General features: G+C 43.5%; 1 protein-coding gene and 1 pseudogene across 9 annotated transcripts in view; one reads left to right on the plus strand and one right to left on the minus strand.

Annotated features, from left to right (window-relative positions):
• Positions 1-24,134, minus strand: part of RNF157 (ring finger protein 157) — a gene marked incomplete at both ends in the record, with an annotated part of 78,727 nt that overhangs the window by 48,935 nt on the left and 5,658 nt on the right. For 7 of the 8 annotated variants that reach the window (XM_082679963.1, XM_082679959.1, XM_082679956.1 and 4 more), the window contains one exon: positions 6,967-7,085. In XM_082679963.1, coding sequence (XP_082536089.1) covers positions 6,967-7,085 — 119 coding nt within the window. The remainder of the gene's footprint in view (positions 1-6,966; positions 7,086-24,134) is intronic. The other variant, XM_082679961.1, reaches the window with a different exon arrangement.
• Positions 13,188-20,217, plus strand: LOC309838758 (NHP2-like protein 1; annotated as a pseudogene). The gene is made up of 2 exons: positions 13,188-13,194; positions 19,829-20,217. The product of its transcript is annotated as an NHP2-like protein 1 (transcript).

Below are 24,134 nucleotides of genomic sequence, written 5' to 3' on the forward strand. Positions count from 1 at the left end.
CCACAATGAAGAGTAGCCCCCGCTCGCCACAACTAGAGAAAGCCGGAGCATAGCTAACGAAGACCCAACGCAGTCAAAAATAAAATAAATAAAAATTAATTAATTAATTAATTAAGTTTAAATATGTGAATCAGCATTGCAGTAGAATACTGAGAGCAGAGGAAACACAGGAGTATGTTTTTCCTTTACATGGACACTCAGAGAAGTGAAATAGCTGGGCCACAGCTGAAAATTTACTAAATATTGCCAAACTGAATGCCCAAAACAAAAACAGTTGTAGTACAATTATAATGGAAGGAAGAAGGAAAGAAGATAGCAGACAAAAGGCAAAAAATCCAATCTAATACACACACACACACACACACACACACACACACACACTCACTCGGAAAAGAGGCCCACTCCTTCCATGGACTTCACATTGTGCTATGGACTCATGTCCCCCTCCCCCATTCATACGTTGAAGTCCAACCTCCAATGTGACTATATTTGGAGATGGGGCTTTTGGGAGGTAATTAGGGTTAGATAAGGTCATAAGGGTGGGCCCCTCAAGATGGGATTAGTGGCTTTATAAGAACAGAAATAGAGATATCAGTCTCTCTCTTTTTTTCTCTTTTTGGCCACACCGTGCGGCTTGCAGGATCTCAGCTCCCCAATCAGGGATTGAACCCAGGTCACGGTAGTGAAAGCCCGGAATCCTAACCACTAGGCAACCAGGGAACTCCCAGTCTCTTTCTGCCATGTGAGGACACAGTAAGAAGGCAGTCATTGCAAGCCAGGAAGAGGGCCTTCACCAGCAACCCAGTCTTCCAGCACCTCGATCTTGGATTTCTCAGCCTCCAGAACTGTGAGAAGTGAGTATGTGTTGTTTAAGCCACCCAGCCTGTGGTATTTTGCTACGGCAGCCTGGGCAGATGAATACAGGCTCCAAGGCAGTAGATACTGGGGTACTTGTGACCAACCGGTCTGGTTACACTGGGGCCTGGGCACAAACCAACCTGCAGACAAAACCCGTGCAGAGCATCCCATTTAAGTGGTAGCTGCCCCCAGGGGCTCCTCCTCCGTGTCCTCTGACTCAACTTCTCCCCTTCCCTCAACTCACACTGCCCACAACTTTTGAATCTGCACCATCCTTATTTTTTTTTTTTTTTGCTGTATGTGGGCCTCTCACTGTTGTGGCCTCTCCCGTTGCGGAGCACAGGCTCCAGACGCGCAGGCTCAGCAGCCATGGCTCACGGGCCCAGCCGCTCCGCAGCATATGGGATCTTCCCAGACCGAGGCACGAACTCATGTCCCCTGCATCGGCAGGCGGACTCTCAACCACTGCACCACCAGGGAAATCCACCATCCTTATTTTTTAATGCCGCTATCCTAGTTCAGGTACTTTTCATTCTTAACTAAAACTACGACCTCTTAACTGGTCTCTTTAATCTCCTCCCTTTCTGATCCACTCTACACTGTGACTTGATTTAAAGAGCTAACTTTCTAAAATGGAAATCAAATCACAAGAGTTGTCATTATTTGAATTCTGAAAATATTCCAGCAAGATGGATATTTTTTTAAAAAAAATTTTTGGCTGCACCATGTGGCTTGTGGGATCTTAGTTCCCTGACCAGGGATTGAACCCAGGCCTGCAGCAGTGAGAGCGTGGAGTCCTAACCACTGGACCCCCGGGGAATTCCCAAGATGGGTTTTTTGTTGTTGTTTTTTTTTTTGCGGTACATGGGCCTCTCACTGTCATGGCCTCTCCCGTTGCGGAGCACAGGCTCCGGACGCGCAGGCTCAGTGGCCATGGTTCCCGGGCCCAGCCGCTCCGCGGCATGTGGGATCTTCCCGGACCGGGGCACGAACCCGTGTCCCCTGCATCGGCAGGCGGACTCTCAACCACTGCGCCACCAGGGAAGCCCCAAGATGGGTATTTTTATAGATGGGGAAACAGAGGCTCAGTGATGGCCAATACCTTAACCTACACCACAAAGCTAGTCAATGGCAAAGCCACTCATGACTACGACCTTCTCTACTGCCATAGGAAAGGATAAGCTTCTCAGTACAATATTCACAGCCCTTCGAACACGGGCCCAGTTTGTCTTTCCAACCTCATCTCCCACCAACATCCCTCACGATCCAGTCCTTACAGACTACTTGCCATTCTGGAAGCCCGATGTGCACTTCTGCATCTTTGTGCTTCCTTGCAGTGCTTGTTAATTCTGCCTTAATGACCTTCCCAGTCTCCACCCAGGAAGTCCTGCTCATCACTCCAGGTTCCAGGACTCCTCTCTCAGAGCCAGTTCCCTGGGCGGAGGGCATCCCCACTCCCCTGCGCTTTCAGATTACTCTGGCCCTGTCTCTCTCGGAGAACTTACCACGACCCATCACAGTCAGGGGCAATCTGCCCACCCCACTCCGCCAGAGCTCCTCGGGGCAGGAGCCAAGTCCTTCTCGCCTTTGCATTCCCCGTTGTGAGCACAATATATGACTCACAGATATTTACTGAATGAATAAACGGCACCATGGCTAACACAAAGCTCTATATGTGTAAAAGCCTGCTTCATAAATGGATATATCGCCAAGTTCCTTTAACTAACTTGCTCTCCCTGCCCATATGTGAATAAAAGGGTTCAGTGTATGGCAACTGGATTTAAGCACAACTTTGGGGTACATCTCTATGAGAGGAAGAAGGAAAGCCCACCTCTGTGCGCCTTGGTTCTTAACACCAGCTGTGCAGCCTGGCTGTAGGGAGCGTGAGGAAGAAGCGACAAAACACACAAGAGGTTGTGGAGTATTAGGGGCCCAACGAAAACTCAGCTGCTTCCTCTCAGATGACAGGAGAGATCTGAACTCCGGAGAGTCAAGAGAACACTTGATATCTGACAATCCTAAGGTCACTAAGCCTCCAGATAATTTAGAGTTTTAGCAGTAATTTACCTCAACAAACTAAGATCTAATGCAATAAAGGACCAAAAACATCAGCACCAGCTCTTCTGCCACCTAAGAAAGGGAGGAATGGCCTTGACTCAACTGTGATGTACAAACACAACCATCTTATCTCCTCTATATAGGGACCAGGGCAGAAAGCCCTTCAGAAGCCCTGTTCACTACTTAAGACAGTTGCTTAAAAACCAGTGGGTATTCTCTCCACCCAGAACTATCAGTCACTGCAGAAATAACCAACCTGAAAGCCTAGTGAGTGCAGCTAACATGGCTCCACACCTCTTTGCATCCAGCAGTTGCAACGCAGTTTTCAAGCATGACATTCCTATAAAGTCAGAACTGCCTCCACTTTACAAGTGGGTAATTTGAGAGCCTGAGTGATGGACTTGCCAAGGTTGCAAAGAGTTTAAGGTACATAAAACTTCCAATCTTGATTCCAACCTCGCTTCAACCATCCTTCTACATATACACACACTCTGGTTCTTTAAATCTGACCTGAAGACTTGATGATACCTTTGACTTTGATGGATCATCCTAAGTGGGAGATCAGCTCCAGTAAAAACTACAGGCTGAGCGATAACTGAATGGTACTCATCTTAGTCTGATCGTTCAGAAATGACAGGAAAAACAAGACCCAGAAGCCAGGAAGTCTATGGCATTTATAATTTAATCTAATAATGTATTTCAACATATTTTGTCCCCATCTCTCTGGAAAGAGGTGCTGTTCCTGCCTGAAGCTGCTGGATGGCTTTATAAGGCTGTTTGCTTTCCTCTGCAACCTGACGCCCATTTACCGACACCGAGATACGTTACTAGAGAGTAGAGGTCAGCTCTGCAGAACTCACGCGACCAGTCAACCTTCAATCAATGGGCCTTCCCCTAAACAAGCTGACCTGCGGTAACGGCAAACTCCCCAGGTCAGGTCAGCAGGTGGAATTACACACCAGCTATGGACTCTGTCAAGAGGCACACAGGAGAACATGTCATGGCCATGCTGGCTACTTTCGGATGGTTGTCTCTCCATATCTCACAAACCTCACTTGATGATCTACTTAGACAGACTCACAGACAGGACACGCGCAGGGGTCCTGAGTGCACCTCACCTGACCAGCAGGAAAGGGCAGAGGACCCCAGGCTCTGGAGCTGGACTGCTGGGATCAAATCCTGATTTAGTCACTTCCAGGCTTTGCGATCTTTGTTTCAATTCTTTGTGTCTCTTTGTTCTTCATCTGTCAAATCAGGACCCTACTCGTTAGGGTGAGAACACAACGAGAGAACACGTACGGAGAGCTTAGCACAACCGGGCCTGGCAAACAGTAAGTGTTCAATAAATGTTAGCTATTATTACTATCAACTAAGAAAGGGGGAAAGCAAAGGGAAATGTGCTACATTTCTTCTGTTTTCTCTGCTTCTACCTCCCTCTTTGAAGTGACCCTGATTTCCTTCCTTAACATGAAATCATGATGTCTTTTGAGAACATTTGCTCTGTGCAACATGAAGCAGAGTTCATGATTACTTCATAAAAACAACAACAGAACGGCCAGTGTTGATACTCCTTTGGGAGAGCGCCTGCAAGTGAAGGTCAAGTCTGCTCTCCTGTGCTCCTGGAAGAGCTCATTCATTCACAGGCTCACAGAGAAGTGTAAACAAGGCGGTTAAGCTTTGCGAAGGTTCGTTAGCTGGCAGAAACCTCAAAATGAACCTAAAGAAGTGTTCCCTTGTTTTAAAATCATCTTTGGGACTTCTCTGGTGGCGCAGTGGTTAAGAATCCGCCTGCCAATGCAGGCGACACGGGTTCGAGCCCTGGTCCGGGAAGATCCCACATGCCACAGAGCAGCTAAGCCCGTGCGCCACAACCACTGAGCCTGCGCTCTAGAGCCCCTGAGCCACAACTACTGAAGCCTGCGTGCCTAGAGCCCGAGCTCTGCAACAAGAGAAGCCACCGCAGTGAGACGCCCACATACCACAACGAAGAGCAGCCCCCGCTCACCGCCACGAGAGAAAGACCTCGTGCAGCAACAAAGACCCAAAGCAGCCAAAACTAAATAAATAACATAATCTTTATGGCCTGAAAAGGTGAAAAAACAAAACAACTACACTTTTTTAAAGTACATGAACTATTCTGACAACAGAGGAAAGAAAAAAGGGAGGAAGAAATGGACACAAACGTCAAGTCCATGTGAGAAGAAAGGGCATTTTTCCAGGCATAAGCTGACTCTCAGTGAATGAGGAAGAGTACTTATCTGGCTCCATCAGAAAAAGAAGATCTTTCCACTCTAATGGCTAAGGTAGTAGCAGCAAAATCAGAGAACAGACATTTGGTAAGTGTGAGCTGTCAGAAGTGAATCTGAACCAGAAAGGACTTGGTATTTTCTAAAGTACTACTGGACTAAGAATTAGAAGGTGTTGAAGAGGGGGACTGTCACCCCAGATAGAAAGGAAGAAAACAATGAAAACCATCACCACCAACAACAACGTTTTTCAATTAAAGCTCCAGATGGAAGATCATCACCAGATTAACCTTCCTAAAAAGCAAACAAACAAACAAACAAAATAATTTCTCCAGGGCACTTATCTGCCTAAAAACCTTCAGTGTTCCCCAGAGCCTACAGGAGAGAGTGGAAAACGTCTGGAGGTAATGGAGTCCCCACCTACCTTTCCAATCTTGTTTCGCCATCAGGAAAGGTCCACTCCCGCCAGACTGGCTTCCTTATTTGTTCCAGGGGAGGAACAAACCATGCTCATTTCAGCTTTGTATCCCCAGCGCCTATCACAGTACCTGGTACACAGTAGTTTCTCAGTAAATGGTTGCCCATTCAACAGAAACGTGAATGCTTTCAGGCCTGTGCTCTGCACCTCACTCCCGGGAAGCCCCTTTCCCACCCGCCTTGTGAAAACCCAGCCATCCTCCAAGGCCTTGTTCTCCACACCGGCACCGAAGCATCTGCCCTTGCCACTCCCCTCCCCCACTCCCTATTCCTACAGAACCCCATCCCTTCAGACCCTGGGTGCTACTGAAACATTTCCCGTTCCTATGTTTTGTCTGCCCCACTAAACTAGGAGTTTCTGGAGAAAGGCAGGATATTTTGAAGCAATGAGAAGCAGTGGAAAGGTTATGGATCTCTGGCTAGGCAGGTCTAGTTATGTGACTTTGGGAAAACTTTCTGTAAAGCACTTCGAACAGGGCCCAGAACATAGTAGGCACTTCATAAAGGCTATTACCGCTGTTCATCTTTCGGAACCTCAGTTTTCTCGCAACCTCACTTCTCTCGCTTACAAAATGGGACTGATAATAAATCCTCTGTCAGGTGGGTCTTTGTGAAGATTAGGAATAATGCCTGAGAAGTCTCTAGGGCCTTCCTTAGCACACAGCAGCCACTCAATAGCCATATGGAAGCTATGATTACAACGCCTCAGGCTGGGTGCAGAGAAAGTGCTCCCTAAACGTTTATGGAATGAGTTGAATGAATGGAGAGAGAGACAGTCTGATAGCAGGTCAGATATCAAGGGGAGCTTTCTGAGTCATTCATTCAACAGATCTTTATTAAGGGCTTATCGTAATGTCCCAGGCTTTGTCCTGGGTGCTGGGATGCAGCAGTCGGACAGCTCTTGCCCTGTGAAATGTACCTTCTGATGGGGAAGGCAGATACTAAACAGGAGGAGACAGAGAAATAAAAGCGCTTATATGGTATTAAGTGCTATGAAGAGGAACGAAAAGCAAGGTGAGGGCAAGCTAGGGGCTGGGCAAGGGCAGTCCTCAGAGGTGGCATTTAGGCAGAGCTTCAGATCCCTAGGAGAGCTGGGGTTTGTGAGCTGTCCTTGCCCTCAGGCAGACTCTGTACTTTTCCACGGGGCGGCCTCGAGTGCCAGGAGACCCTGATGCCTCAAAGAGGCTGCGGTCTGGCTCCCAGGGCCCCTCTCAACTCAGACCAAGCTACAAACACTGCTGAACCAGCAATTACAAACTTATTTTGACAAGACCATTTGACTTGGGCCACTTAGCCCCGCGTGGATGTAAACGGATTACAATCATACCGCAACTGGTCTGTTCCCCAGAAAGTTCAGATCGCTGTTCTCTCCAAACAGGTAGCCTTCGGGATGAGTTGAATCAAACTTCTCTCCTCCCATAATGAAGTGGCTGGCAAAATAGCTTCCTAAAGGGCGAGAGACAGAAAAATCAAACAGAAACCAGTCAAATTAAGCCAAGCGAAAAAGCTGATGCGGAAAAAAAAAAAAAAAAAGGTTAACCCTTCAACAAACAATTAGAGCAGCTTCTAACCCTAGGAAAATGTTCTTCTCTTGATTGGGGATAATGGCACAAAACAAACAAAATCATAGCAGTGAGAACCCAAGATACCAAATATAAAACAGATCACCGTATTCCTTGTGACATTCTTAATTGAATCTTTACCATGATCTGCCTATGATACCATGAAGCAAAAGACCAGAAGGCCCCACAATGCACATGAACATATAATGTATGAACATATCTATGTTATATGTATGTTAATGAACATATATATGTGTTTTGTTCCTGATTTTTTTCCTTACACTGGAAGCGGTTATTCTTTGCTCTCCACCTCTTCAGGAATCTTAACTGCAGATATCAGCATGCATACACACATACATTTCTTTGCCTAGATTTGTCATAAGCCAGCTCATACCTATACACAGACGTCTCAGCACCTACCTACCTATATGCATACGTCCATAACCCTCCACAGTGAAGGCCCTTTGTTTTTCATATTTGTTTCAAAATGATTGTTTAATAGGAAAATACAAATTTAAATAATACTGCCCCAGGCTTTACCTACCAACTACCACATAGATTATGTAGCTTAATTGGACAGGTTTAGTGCTATGAAAGATACAGACACATACACAAACCCTAGTCTCAAATTCATTAGCAGTGCTGATGGCCAAGGTTACAGGGACATCAGTCACACAGGCTCTCTTTGCCCCACCTTGACCAGCCAGGAGGCAGGGATATTTTCAACTCTACACTAACCAGATGCGATCAGCAGTCAGGGTCAGAATCCCCATCTGCCTTATCCAGATAGAAGGAAGAACCGTGCCAGGACCTGATGGCACTAAGTCACCAAGGGAGGCTTAGGTAACACCGCACATTCCATCTGGGAACACTTTCCAAATCTGATGATTAAACGAATGCTTTTCATAGAACGGATAAACAACAAGGTCCTACTGCATAGCAAAGGGACTATATTCAATATCCTGTAATAAACCACAGTGGAAAAGAATAGAAAAAGGAATGTATGTATATGTATAATTGAGTCACTTTGCTGTACAGCAGAAATGAACACTTTGTAAATCAACTATACTTCAATTAAAAAATGCTTTTTTTAAAAAAATAGATCTTTATTGGAGTATAATTGCTTCACAATACTGTTAGTTTCTGTTGCACAACAAAACGAATCAGCCATATGCATACACGTGTCCCCACATCCCCTCCCTCTGGAGCCTCCCTCCCGCCCTCCCTATCCCACCCCTCTAGGTCATCACAAAGCACAGAGCAGATCTCCCTGTGCTATGCGGCTGCTTCCCACCAGCCAACTATTTTGCATTCAGTAGTGTATATATGTCAATGCTACTCTCACCCCAAGTCCTCAAGTCCATTCTCTATGCCTACCTCTTTATTCCTGCCCTGCAACTAGGTTCATCAGTACCATTTTTTTTTTTTTTAGATTCCATCTATATGCGTTAGCATACAGTATTTTTTTTTTTCTCTTTCTGACTTACTTCACTCTGTATGACATACTCTAGGTCCATCCACCTCACTACAAATAACTCACTTTCATTTCTTTTTATGGCTGAGTAATATTCCATTGTATATATGTGCCACATCTTCTTTATCCATTCATCTGTTGATGGACACTTAGATTGGTTCCATGTCCTGGCTATTGTAAACAGTGCTGCAATGAACATTGTGGTACATGACTCTGTTTGAATTACGGTTTTCTCTGGGTATACGCCCAGTAGTGGGGTTGATGGGTCATATGGTAGTTCTATTTTTAGTTTTTTAAGGAACCTCCATACTGTTCTCCATAGTGGCTGTATCAATTTACGTTCCTACCAACAGTGCAGAAGGGTTCCTTTTTCACCACACCCCTTCCAGCAAAAAAAAATGCTTCTTAAGCCACATTTCTATAATCTAATTCCCCCACAAAGGCAAGCTGTTCAAAGTGAACGACTCCTACCATAACATACTTTATCGATGCTCTCATACACCCCAGTTCTTAGATTAATACAAAGAACTGATGAATCGGCAAAAGTCTTCTTTACGTGTTATACGGCTCGGGTAAGTGTTTCAATGTTTTAGGTATACAGCAAACTCTAAAAAAAAATGAGATTCAGCACTTTCAGCCTGTGAAGAAGCCACAGCGAGGAAGACAGAGAAGAATGTTCTAACAGAAGAACGGAACCAAATGTTCATTTTTTGGGTTTTCTACACATGGAGCTGCTTTAGTCTAGAAACACTTATTAAACAAAACCACGTGGATAAAATCACTCGCCACAAAGTGAGGCAGTTCTTTCATTAAATAACAGGCAGGAAAACATTATTTGAAAGTAACAGCTGCCAAAACCAAAGCAATCACTGAGGAACCCTTGAAAGTTACCCATCAGAACGAAAACACACAGGGCAGCCATCTGCAGTGATACAACAGTGCGATTCATCATTTAGGAAAGCTTAGTTATCAATTATTTATGTCTAGCACTTACTAGCCCTATTTTCCACGTGCATAATTTATAGAGAGGGGAGGTGCCTCGTTGCCATAAGCAGAGGCAGCCATCTCAAAGAATCTGTCATTTACTGTTGAACCTTAGTAAAATATATTTTTTATACATTAGACATTATACATTTATTACACATTAGGTGACATTAGAAAAGGGAAAGATGTTTACATTGATGGATGGATGGCTTGCCCAAATCATGAATAAAGAACCGGGAGAAGCAGGTTTGGTGTCTGTGGTACAGGTTGAGTTCAATGTGGGACATGTTGAGTTTCCAGTACCTGGGAGCAGTCAGGTGAGGGATGTGGGGACAATGAAATCCACGGAGATTTGATCCTAGCAAGAGAAGAGCACTAATGGCTTCAGGGTTAAAGTGTTAAAGATGACAGTGTTCTAGTGGAAATGCCATTTTCGGGGGGAGCTGTGACATTAAAAGAAATTATCCAGAAAGCAGTGCAGAGCTAACTGTAGCCTTGCCTGGCATTAGAAATCAAGAGCACACATATACCAAGACCTAAAATTAAGGTCAATAATCCACACATGAAAAGGGGATTTTTCATTTCAGGAGAAGCATCAATGCCAAGTTCCTGGGAAAAGCTGATCTTCCTTGGTGCACTTATCATCAGGTAAAAGGAAAATTAAACTTAAGACAACCGAAATTTTGTTTTTTCCTCTCTTTGAAATGCACCTCGCTAATAACCCCAGTTAGACTAGAGAGAGAGCAAACTTGCTATCTGCAGCCTAGCTAAAGCATTCTGCCTGTTTGCCCAGGCTGCCCAGAGGTGTGGATCAGGGCACAGTGACCGAGAGCCGCCGCATCAGCAGATGGGAACACCAAACACACTAACAATCCTTGAAAAAAAATGCCTTCTGGACAATTTGCACACATTTTTGCTTCTTAGTGTGAACTGCGCTCTAAAATCAGAAACGGTAGGGGAAAAAGAACTGCCCTAAAACACTTCTTTGCCTATTTGCTAATGGGAAAATACACACATGACTAGAAGATAACCTGCAAGCTTTCCATTATTAGCTGGCTATAATTTCTTAAACAAATTATATTTAAAACAAAAGGTATGAGTGGGAGGGGAAAAGGGGAATTAGTGTTTAATGGGTACAGAGCTTGTTTTGCAAGAAGAAAAAGTGCTAGAGATTTTAACACTAATGAACTGTACACTTGAAAATGGTTAAGATGGTAAGTTTACTGTTATGTATTTTTAACCACAATAAAAATAAATATCAAGAAAAAAAAAACAACCATAACGTATGGCCCAGAATGACCAGTGCTAATACAATATTTTTTCAGTATTTTAAAAAAAGTATTAAAGAAAATAAGGCATCTAGACAAACAAAAATCAAATTACTTACAAGGGAAGAAAATTACACTAGTACTGTTCTTCCAGATCAGCACTGAACAAAGATATGCTAACACAGGACTTCCCTGGAGGTCAAATAGTTAAGACTCCACGCTTCCACTGTAGGGGGAGTGGGTTCAATCCCTGGTCCCGGAACTAAGATCCCATATGCCGCGTGGCGTGGCCAAAAATATATATATGTATACCATGAGCCGTAAATGCAAGCCACATATGTAATTTTAAATTATCTAATAGCCACATTTTTAAAAAGTAAAAATAAGCAAAATTAATTTGAATATATTGTATTTATCCCAATGTTGGATATTCCAATATCACAATAGATCCAAAATATTATTTCAATAGGTAATCAATATAAAAACTTTTAAGGAGTTATTCACATTCTTTTTTCAACTATCCACGAAGAAAAATACAACTATTTGTTACTCAGCAAGAGAACAAAGAGAAATATCTTAGAATTCACTAACTTAAATAATTTACCCAGTGAATTAAGATATTAGGGCATATTCCTAACATCACAATGAAATTCAGTGTTGCTCAGTGAATTCCAGAATTTATGTCTGTCCCAGTGAGATATTCGGACATTTGCCACCAAACCACTATGTATTACCACATCACGCAATAAAGGGTAGTTAAACCTCCTTCCCGTCTTTCTACAACTCTGTATTTAAAGGGTTCCCTAAATGTTAACAAACAGAAACTCTAATTTTATTCTAATTTAAAATAACTTTTCTTTCCAAATCTATGATATTACTGAAATATGTTGGTCTACAGAAAAAGGGTTAGGGGAAAAAACCCAACTGTTTAGGCCTCTAGGTAATAGCAATTTATTTATTGTCATGGCATGATTCCAAATCAAAGATTTTAAGGTTTTTGAAACTTTATATTTTATAAAACTAACAAAATTCCAAGACGCTGCTGAGGAAGCAATAAAATTGTGATAATTTGTATAGAGTAAAAGATGAAGCAAAATATATTTTGGATTTTAGTCACTATCTCATGCTAATTGGGAGTTTTTTTTGTTTGTTTGTTTGTGTTTTTTTATGCGGTACGCGGGCCTCTCACTTGCTGTGGCCTCTCCCGTTGCGGAGCGCAGGCACCGGACGCGCAGGCTCAGCGGCCATGGCTCGCGGGCCCAGCCGCTCCGCGGCATGTGGGATCCTCCCGGACCGGGGCACGAACCCGTATCCCCTGCCTCGGCAGGCGGACTCTCAACCACTGCGCCACCAGGGAAGCCCCTAATTGGGAGTTTTTATTGCAAGATCTCTAATCAATCTTCCCTTCTTTTGGTATGTTTTTAAAAATTGAGGTCACAGTAAAATAAATTAGATATCCTGCCTATACGTGAAAAATACTAATCTTCACCTATTTACTTTTGGACCAATGGAGTTATATCCTTGATTATTGTAGAAAATGGAATTGTACTTAAAAATAACTTCATACAAAATTAAAATATGGGAAAACATTTAAAAGATAAATTTAAACATTATGGAAACACTGGCTATGGAAACCCTATTGCGTTTCCCTGTATCTGAAAACCCTTCATCTGCATGGCATTTCAATAACATACTTTAAGCTTAAGGCCACAAAAATAAAAGGAAGGTAACAAAATTGTATTTAAACATCTCTAACTGTTCAAGTCAATTCTAATGCTACAATGCTGCTTTTGTTATTCATGTTTTTCACTTATTTAAAAAAATTATAGGGACTTCCCTGGTGGTGCAATGGTTAAGAATCCACCTGCCAATGCAGGGGACAGGTGTTGGAGCCCTGGTCCGGGAAGATCCCACATGCCGCGGAGCAACTAAGCCCGTGCGCCACAACTACTGAGCCTGTGCTCTAGAGCCCTCGAGCCACAGCTACTGAGCCCGCGTGCCACAACGACCGAAGCCTACGTGCCTAGAGCCCGTGCTCCACAACAAGAGAAGCCACTGCAATGAGAAGTTCACGCACCGCAACGAAGAGTAGCTCCTGCTCGCCACAACTAGAGAAAGCCCGTGCCCAGCAGCCACGACCCAACACAGCCAAAAATAAATTAAATAAACAAAATTTAAAAATTATATAAGTAATACCTGTCTTTGGCAAAAACAACAACAACAAAGAAGTACGTAATTTAAAAAGTAATAATCCAACACTATGAAAGGTAACTCCATTATTAACAATCCGTTTGCAGCCTTCCAGATTTTCCTATACATATATAAACACATTCAGGTTTTCTGTTTTGCTTTATTTTGATATTTAACCTAATTGGGATATTACTGATATTGATCTGCATGTTGCTTTTTTCCCTAATGTACTGTAGGCATCGTTCCAGGTCTGTACTTATGGATTGACCTCATTGCCTCATTGTTCTTTTTTTTTTTTTGACCCGTTCGCTCCGAGCAGCTTGCGGGATCTTAGTTCCCCAACCAGGGGCTGAACCCGGGCCTCGGCAGTGAAAGCACCAGAGTCCTAACCACTGGACCGCCAGGGAATTCCCGACCTCATTGTTCTTAATGACTACATAATAACCACCTCTTATTGAGGGCTTACTCTATACCAGTGCTGTACTAACAAGTATTATATAGGTTATCCCTCAAAATCCTATAAGGTGGGTGTTACTAATTTTTTTTCTTTTAATTTTACCAAAGAGGAATTGAATGCACAGACAGTTTAAGTACTTTGTCCAAGGTCACACAGCTAGTAAGAGGCAGTGTCAGGCCCCAAATCCAGCTATTTTTATTCCAGAGCCTGTGTGTACTCTTAACCATTACACTGTAATCCCAATGAGTGCCCACATTGAATTAACTGTTTCCCTACTGATAAACACTCCCTATTCTTTCTAGTTTATGTTGCTTGCCTGCTTTTTTTTTTTTTTCTTTCTATTTGATTGTTTTTACATCTGGAATTTGTCCTCACGGACTGTATGGGATAAGAATTGTTTTTTTTCCAAATAGGAGATTTTACTAACACCATTTACTGACTATTCCATTTCCCCCACTAATTTGAAATGCTGTTTTTGTCATGCTATATATACCTAGATCTGAATTCTGTTCTATTCTGAACTAGGACAACATAGTTTTAACAACCGTAGCTTTACAGTATTTACAGCAAGGCACATCTCAATGGACCCGAACCCTTCCCACATTCTCAAGTCCCCAAACCTGACCCCTCTACCCGTCTTCCTTTTCTTTCGTGGCACTCCCTCAAAACCCTTCTCCAGGGACTTCCCTGGCCGTCCAGTGGTTAACACTCCGTGCTTCCACTGCAGGGGGCACGGGTTCGATCCCTGGTTGGAGACTATGATTTTGCATGCCGCGCACAGCGCAGCCCCCCAAAAAACCCCCAAACCCTTCTCCATTACGAAAGTTTCATCACCTTACAACCTCCCCATACTTCTATTCATACTTCCTTCCCGTCTCAAGAAGATATTCCTCTTTTCCCCATTCCAAGGTTAACTTCTTCACCTGGGTTCTCATTCCCAACTGCCTCTATGTCCTCCAGACCTCATCAAAAACCATCGTTCTTTCTCAAGATTTCTATTCCCCTCTCTCCGCTGGCCACTTGCCTCATTCTACAAATGTCTTCCCTCCCTGACTAAAAAAACAAATACAAAAACAAGTTTCATCTGCCGTGCCTTAAGACCCACCCGCTCACCCATCCATCCATCCACCAGTTCATCCTCTGTCTGCTCCCACCCCACATCCAACAACTCCTCAAATCTTTTTTTTTTCCCCCCTCAAATCTTTACAACAGTTTCCACCACCGCACTGAAACTCTTCTCTGGAATACCAAAGAGGCCAACTGTCTTTTCCCACAATTCATTCACCTTACGAACGCTCAGAAGACTTCAACACGAATTTCTGAGTCTTCTTCTTCTTGCCCCACTTTTCCACCCAGCCCCAAACATGGATATGTCTCTAGGAGCTCCATCCTCTGCTTTTTTTTCATTCTTCCTCTCTCTCTCTTCCTCACAGAATCAAAGCAAAGGCTTTGACTTAAGACAGAGCTGGATTTGGTCCTGATGCCACCGTCTACTAGCTGTGTGACCTCGGACAAATCATTTAACTTTTTTGAGCATTGGCTTTATTTATTATTTTGGTTGCAACGGGTCTTAGTTGGCGGCACACGGGATCTTCTCTACGGCATGCGAACTCTTAGTTGCGGCATGCATGCGGGATCTAGTTCCCCAACCAGGGATCGAACCCAGGCCCCCTGCATGGATTCTTACCCACTGGGCCACCAGAGAAGTCCCGCATTGGCTTCTTTATTTGTAAAATGGAGATAATAATACCCCTTTCCAAGGATTGCTGTTGGGATCTAATAAGATAACATTTATGCAGCTGGCTAGGCGCAGCGGGCAATTAATACACGTTGGCCCTCCTTTGCCGTCCTCAACTCCCAAACCTTTGTCTCTGATCTTTCTTTGGAGTTTCAGTCCAAATCTTTAACCACCTGCCGTATCTTTTTACCTGGGTATCCCTTCTTTGCCTCAAACTCAGTGAATAACCTTTTCTTCTGGAAGGAGGTGGAATGAAAGGCATTTTATCTTAAGAGTTGGCACCAGAACTCCTCTTAGGGAAGGCTTAATTTTTTTTTGGAATATACATTCACGAGCTACTTAGAATGGAGAATGGCACGCCAAAAGTATGGGTGCTTTTGTTGCTTGTTAATGGCACTCAAACTACTTTGTAATTTGTTTTATTTATTTATTCACTTATTTATTTACTTGGCTGCACCGGGTCTTAGTTGTGGCATGTGGGATCTTTGTTGTGGCATGCAGGATTTTAGCTGCGGTATTCAGGATCTAGTTCCCTGACCAGGGATTGAACCCGGGCCCCCTGCGTTGGGAGCACAGAGTCTTAGCCACTGGACCACCAGGGAAGTCCCAGTAAGTTGTTTTTTTTCTCAGGGGAAATAATAAAGAGAAGAGTCCAAAAAAGGAGAGGTAAGAGGAAAAGAGATATTAAGACAGAGGAAGGCCAGGACTGGTGAGCTGAAGAGCCAGTAAAACTCCCTAGTTGACATACAATTAGGGAGTTTGTATTTCTCCAATGTAAGCCCAAACTTCATCATCCCCCTACAAATCTTTACTAGAATCCACATTTTGTTGTTTTTTTTTTTTGGCGGTACACAGGCCTCTCACTGTTGCAGCCTCTCCTGTTGCAGAGCACAGGCTCTGGACGCGCAGGCTCCGCGGCCAGGGCTCACGGGCCCAGCCGCTCCGCGGCATGTGGGATCTTCCCGGACCGGGGCACGAACCCGTGTCCCCTGCATCGGCAGGCGGACTCTCAACCACTGCGCCACCAGGGAAGCCCTAGAATCCACACTTCGAATAATTTATGTGAATGGAATTTTTTGGAGAAACTGAATAATGGACCAATGTTACATTTGTTATGAGGCCAAGACAGCAAGCTGGAGCTCCCGGGCCAACATGGTCATAACATGTCACCTGGGAATTCACAGAAATCTCTGAGGGGGCATCAGAAGTCTGTACTCTGATTTGGGAGAATAGGTGGGTTTCTGTCTAATCTACATAGATTATTTATTTATTTAGTTAGGCCGCACAGTGCTGCATGCAGGATCTTGGTTCTCTAACCAGGGATCAAACCCACGCCCCCTGCAGTGGAAGCGTGGAGTCTTAACCACTGGACCGCCAGGGAAGTCCCAAATCTACCTAGATTTTGAGGAGCGGTAAAGCCCTGGCTGACATTTGGGAATCAATTCAAAAGCAGTTTCTGCTCCATATTCCCAATTTCTGTCAACGGGGCCTCACTTCTCTGGCTCCCAAGCTAAAAACAGTACAGGCATCAAAGCTACAAAAACCGTGAACATGTGCTTCGTGCAAAGCACCCCGTCAAGACCTCAGCCCTTTCCAAGTTTGATTACAGTGAGTTACCAGGTAACTTTCCTAGCAAGTCTCTATGCTTCCAGTGTTTTCTCCCCACAAGCTATCCCTCTAAGAGATAAATCTTCCTTAAAACACCATTTGCTTCCTCTCAAATTTGGCTCCTACCTGTAATTCTGTATCTATCAATACCATCGGCGACCTTTACCCACTACTAATACTATTCTCCACATTGGACTACTGGAGAGCTCTACCTGCCTTCAAAGTCTACCTTCAAGGCCATTAGCTCTCAAGAGCCCCACCCTTAATGATGAAGCTCTTCTCTTTATTTTATTCAATTGGCATAAACCACTCTGTACTGTTTCTTTTTTTTTTTTTGCTGTACGCGGGTCTCTCACTGTTGTGGCCTCTCCCGTTGCGGAGCACAGGCTCTGGACGCGCAGGCTCTGCGGTCGTGGCTCACGGGCCCCACTCCGTGGCATGTGGGATCTTCCCAGACCGGGGCACGAACCCATGTCCCCTGCATTGGCAGGCAGACTCTCAACCACTGCGCCACCAGGGAAGCCCTGTACTGTTATTTTTAAAAACAGCTTTATTGAAGTATAATATACACAGAATAAAATTCATCCATCCTACAATCAACTACCACCACAATCCAGTTGAAAACACCACCCCGAAATGCTCCCTCATGACAATTTACAACTAATTCCCACTCCCATCCCCAACCTTAGGTAAACACTGCTCTGCTTTCTATCTCTACATATCTGCCTTTTCTAGCCGTTTCATATAAATGGACTCATACAATAATACACCGTCTTGTATCTGGCTTCTTTCACTTACCACAATGTTTTTGAGGTTAACCCGCATCGTGTAGCATGTATCAATAGTTCGTTCCTTTAAATTGCTGAATAGTATTGCAATGTATGAATATACCTCATTTTATTAATCCATTCACCAGTTGATGGACATTTGGATTATCTCCAGCTTTTTGGCTGTTATGAGCAATGCTGTTATGAACATTTGCATACATATCTTTGTATCTATGTCATTTCTTTTGGATAGATTCACAGGGGTGCAATTGCTAGATCATCAGGTAAATTTATGTTTAACTTTTTCTATTTATTTATTTATTTTTGGCTGTGTTGGGTCTTCGTTGCTGCGCGCAGGCTTTCTCTAGTTTCAGCGAGCGGGGGCTACTCTTCGTTGTGGTGCATGAACTTCTCACTGCAGTGGCTTCTTTTGTTGTGGAGCACGGGCTCTAGGCGTGAGGGCTCAGTAGTTGTGGCACACAGGTTCAGTAGTTGCAGCTCGCGGGTTCTAGAGCGCAGGCTCAGTAGTTGTGGTGCACGGGCTTAGTTGCTCCGCGGCATGTGGGATCTTTCCAGACCAGGGCTTTAACCCATGTCCCCAGCATTGGCAGGTGGATTCTTAACCACTGTGCCACCAGGGAAGTCCCTAACTTTTTAAGACACTCCCAAACTCTTTTCCAAACTGGCTGTTACCATTTTACATCCCCATCTACAATGCACAAGGATTCCAATCTCTCTGCATTCTCACCAACACTTGATATTGTCTTTTTCACTGTTGCTCTCCTAGTGGTTTTGAAGTGCTATCTCATTGTGGTTTTAATTGTGTTTCCCTAATAACTACTAATGCTGAGCATCTTTCCATGTCTTTATTGGCCATTCCTGTATCTTCTTTGGTGAAATGTCTATTCAACTCTTTCGTCCATTTGTAAATTGGGTTGTCTTCTTAATACTGAGCTGTAAAAAGTTCTCGATATATTCTGGAAGTAAATCCTTTATGTGTTTTGCAAATGTTTTCATTCAGAAGGTGGCTTGTCCTTTCATTTCCTTAATGTTGTCTTTTGAAGTAGAAACATTTTTAATTTGGAAGAAATCCAATTTATCGGTTTTTTCTCTTATGGATTTTGCTTTCGTCAATGTATGAAAGAACTCCGCCCAATCTGAAACGAATAAATAGTTTCTCCTATGTCTTCTTTTAGGGGTTTTATAGTTTTAGCTCTTGAATTTAGGTCCATTTTTAAAACAGCTTTGGGACTTCCCTGGTAGTCTAGTGGGTAAGACTCCACTCTCCCAATGCAGGGGGCCTGGGTTCAATCCCTGGTCAGGGAACTAGATCCCCATGCCACAACTAAAAGATCCTGCACGCCGCAACGAAAATCTCACATGCCGCGACTAAGACCCAGAGCAGCCAAAGAAATAAATAAAGATTTTTAAAAGTAACAATAAAAAAGTTTTATTGAGCTATAATTCACATACCATATAATTCACCTATTTAAAGTGTACCATTCAATGGTTTTTTAAGTATATTCACAGAGTTATGCAACTATTCACTACTATCTAATTTCAGAACATTTTCATTATCCCAGAAAGAAACCCATTAGCAGTCACTTCTCATTTCCCCCTCCCCCGGCCACTGGCAGCCACTAATCTCCTTTCTGTCTGTGGATTTGCCGCTTCTGGACACATCATATAAATGGAATTATACAATATATGGCCTTCTGCCTCTGGCTTCTTTCACTTAACATCAGTGCTTTTCAAGTTTCATCCAAGCTGTAGCAAATATCAATACTTCATTCCTTTTTGTTGCCAAGTAACACTCCATTGCATGGATTTACCACATTTTATCAGTTGTTCCATTCACCAGGTGATGAACATTCGGGTTGTTTCCACCTTTTAGCTATTACGACCAGTGCTGCTACGAACATTCAAGTACATGTTTTGGTGTGGATTTTTTTTTCATTTTTCTTGGGCATATATATATTATGTGTGTGTGTGTAACATATGACTGTAATTGCTGAGTTATGAAGTAATGAACATTTGAGGCACTGTCAAACTGTTTTCCATAGAGCTTTCTGCAGCGGTGAGGGCTCCAACTCTGACATCGCCTGCGCTCCTTGACCAATGACGATACCATGGAACTGGAGCCAAGACTGAGGCTGATGTAAAACTGAAGGCCTACCCTCTTGCAGATGCCCACCTCACCAAGAAACTACTGGACCTCATTCAGCCATCATGTAACTACAAGCAGCTTCGAAAAGGAGCCAGTGAGGCCACCGAAACCCTCAACAGAGACATCTCTGAGTTCACTGCGATGGCTGCAGATGCCGAGCCCCTGGAGATCATGCTGCACCTCCCACTGCTATGTGAGGACAAGAACGTGCCCTGTGTGTTTGTGCGTTCCAGGCAGGCCCTGGGGCGAGCCGGTGGGGTCTCCAGGCCTGTCATCGCCTGCTCTGTCACCATCAAAGAACGCTCACAACTGAAGCAGCAGATCCAATCCATCTAGCAATCCCCTGAAAGGCTCTTAGTCTAAACAGGTGGTCTCTGTCAAACTCCCTGCTGACTCCTACCCCAGGGGTTATGTATCGTATTATCTGTTAGCATCTAGTATTTCCAGCTACCTTCTATGGTTATAAAAGATTGTAGCGCTAAATCTGGAAAAAAAACCAAACTGTTTTCCATAGCAACTGTACCGTTTTACATTCCCACCAGCAGGGGACCAGAATTCCAATTTCTCCACATCCTCACCAACACTTACTATTTGTTCTGTTTTGTTTTATTGTGATACGCGGGCTGCGGCCTCTCCTGTTGCGGAGCACAGGCTCCGGACGCGCAGGCCCAGAGGCCATGGCTCACGGGCCCAGCCGCTCCACGGCATGTGGGATCCTCCCGGACCGGGGCACGAACCCGTGTCCCCTGCATCGGCAGGCGGACTCCCAACCACTGTGCCACCAGGGAAGCCCTACTATTTGTTTTTTAAGTTATCACTATCCTAATGGATATGAAGTATTATCTAACCGTAGTTTTGAGTTGCATTTCCCTAACAGCCAATGATGTTAAGCATCTTTTCATTGTTGACATGCTTACTATCCATTTGTATATCTTTGTTGGACAAATGTCTACTCAAGATCTTTGATCCTTTTTTAATCGGGTTGTCTTTTTGTTTTTTGAATTGTACAAGTTCTTTATACATTCTAGATATAAATCCCTTACCATACATAAGATTTGCAAATATTTTCTCCCATTCTGTGGGTAATATTTTCATTCTGTGATCCATTGTGAGTTAATTTTTGGTCATGTGGAGAAAGGGTCTAAGTTCATTTTCTTGCTTGTCAATATCCAGTTTGCTAGCACCATTTGCTGAAAAACCTATCCTTTCCCTGTTGAATTGTCTTGGTACTTCTGTCAAAATCAACTGAGCGTAAATACAAGGATTTATTTCTGGCTTGTAATTCTGTTCCATTGATCTACATGCTGTTTCTTTTAAGTTATTTTTTCTTTTTTGATATGGACCATTTTTAAAGTCTTTGTTGAATTTGTTACAATATTGCTTCTCTTTTATGTTTTGGTTTTTTGGCAGCAAGCCAGTGGGATCTTAGCTCCCCGACCAGGAATCGAGCCCACACCCCCTGTGTCAGAAGGTGAAGTCTTAACCACTGGACCGCCAAGGAAGTCCCTGATGTATATGCTTCTTGTTGTACCAATACCACACCATGGCTTGATAGTAATTTTTGGAATTGGGTAGTGAAAATCCTCCAAGTTTGTTCTTCCTTTTCAAAATTGTTTTGGATATTCTAGGTCCTTTGAATGTCCACATACATTTTAGAATTGGCTGGTCAATTTCTTCAAAAAAGTCTGTTGGAGGGCTTCCCTGGTGGCGCAGTGGTTGAGAGTCCGCCTGCTGATGCAGGGGACGTGGGTTCGTGCCCTGGTCTGGGAAGATCCCACATGCCGCGGAGCGGCTGGGCCCGTGAGCCATGGCCGCTGAGCCTGTGCACCCGGAGCCTGTGCTCCTCAACAGGAGAGGCCACAACAGTGAGAGGCCCGCATACCGCAAAAAAAAAAAAAAAAAGTCTGTTGGGATTTTACCAGAAAATGTACTCAATTTTCAGATCAATTTGGAGAACACTGGCATCTCAACAATACTGAGTTGTCCATTCCATGAACATGAAACGTCTATTTATTTAGATCTCTTTAAACTTTTTTAGTTAAAGCATCAATCTCAGCAACATTTTAGAATTTTCATTGTACAAATCATATACTTACTATGTGAAATTTATTCCTGAGAACTGTATTCTTTTTGATGCTACTGGGAACAGTTTCCTTAATTTCATTTTCAGATTATTGCTCGTATATAAAAGCACAGTTGATTTTTGTGTGTTGATCTGATCTTGTATCTGCAATGTTCCTCACTCATTTTTTAGTTCTAGTAGGTTTTTTTGTGGATCTTTGGTATTTCCTATACATAGGATCATGTCATCTATGAATAAAGACAGTTTCACTTTTTTCTTTACAATCTGGTTACCTTAAATTTTTTTAAAAATGTGTTTGTTTGTTTTGCCTTATTGTACTAGTTAGAATCTCCAGTTAATACTGAATGGCAAAAGCAGGCGTCCTTGTCTTCTTCTCGATCTTAGCAGGAAAGCATCTCTATCTCACCTTTACGTAGAGTGGTAGTTATGAGCTCTTCGTAGATGCCCTGTATCAGACTGAGGAAGTACCCTTCTATTACAAGTTTGCTGAGTGTTTTTCATCTTGAAAGGGTGTTGGATTTGTTAAACATTTTGTCTGCATCTATTGAGATGATCATGTAGTTTTTATTCTTTATTCTACCAATATGGTGTATTAACACTGATTGATTTTTCAGATATTAAACCAACCTTGCATTCCTGAGATAGATCCCTGGTCATGGTATATTCTGTATTCTTATTTATCTCTGTATGCCTGCATTCTATCTTTGATACTAGATGATAAGCACTGAAATTTTGGAAGGAGTGTAATTTTTATTTTTTTATTTTTGGCTGCATCAGGTCTTAGTTGTGGCACACGAGATCTTTCATGCGGCATGTGGGCTCTTTGTTGTAGCTCTCAGGCTTACTTGCCCCGTGGCATGTGGGATCCTAGCTCCCCGACCAGGGATCAAACCCGTGTCCCCTGCATTGGAAGGCGGATTCTTAACCACTGGACCACCAGGGAAGTCCAGGAAGGAGCGTAATTTTTAAATAATGATTTTTAAAGACTGCAATTTTTAGACTTTTAAAAATATGTTTTCCCAGCACAAGTACTCTTTCAGAAACTAAAAACTTGAGCTCAGCACCTATTTAGCAAGAATAACTTGTTAAAATAAGAAGCCACTGGGGGGACTTCCCTAGTGGCGCAGTGGTTAAGAATCTGCCTGCCAATGCAGGAGACACGGGTTCAAGCCCTGGTCTGGGAAGATCCCACATGCTGCGGAGCAACTAAGCCTGTGCACCACAACTACTGAGCCTGCACTCTAGAGCCCGTGAGCCACAACTACTGAGCTCTCGTGCCACACCTACTGAGCCCGTGTGCCTACAGCCCGTGCTCCGCAACAAGAGAAGCCACCACAATGAGAAGCCCACGCACCACAGCGAAGAGTAGCCCCCCGCTCGTCGCAACTAGAGAAAGCCCGCGCACAGCAACGAAGACCCAATGCAGCCAATAAATAAATAAATTTATAAAAAAAAAATAAAAGAAGCCACTGGGAATTCCCTGGCAGTTCAGTGGTTGGGACTCTGTGCTTTCACTGCTGAGAGCGTGGGTTCAATCCCTGGTTGGGGAACTAAGATCCCATAAGGCTGCGGGGTATGGCCAAAAAAAAAAAAAAGAAGCCACTATGACTGTTAATTTTTATGTCACCTTGGCTAGGCTATGGTGGTCAGCTGTTCGTCCAGACACTAATCTAGATGTTGCTGCAAGGATATTTTCTGGATGTGATTAACATTTATAATTAGTTGACTTTAAGTAAAATAGATTACCCTTGATAATGCGGGTGGGCTTCATCCAATCAGTTGAAGGCTTTAAGAGCAGAAACTGAGGTTTTCTGGAGAAAAAGAAATTCTGCTTTAAGACTAACGTAGAAATCCTGCCTGAGTTTCTCATCTGGCAGACTGTCCTACAGATTTCAGACTGAAGAATACAATGTCAACCCCTGTCTAAGCTTCCAGCTTGCTGGCCTGCCCTACCAACTTCAGACTTGCCAGCCCCCACAAGAATGGAGGCCAGTTATATGTATGTATCTCCCATTGGTTCTCTTTCTCTGGAGAATCCTGGCTGATACAGCCATCAAATAGCTTATATTGTTAATCCTCCCTTCTGTGACCCACATCATGAATTACAAAGTTGATTCTGAGGGCTTCTATCCTGCTGATTGCCACAGGCATCAAGATCACAGGATCAGAATCTATACACTGGTGCACAGCACAACGC

Source organism: Grampus griseus (assembly GCF_964374135.1).
Source record: "Grampus griseus genome assembly, chromosome: 20".
NCBI lineage: Eukaryota > Metazoa > Chordata > Mammalia > Artiodactyla > Delphinidae > Grampus > Grampus griseus.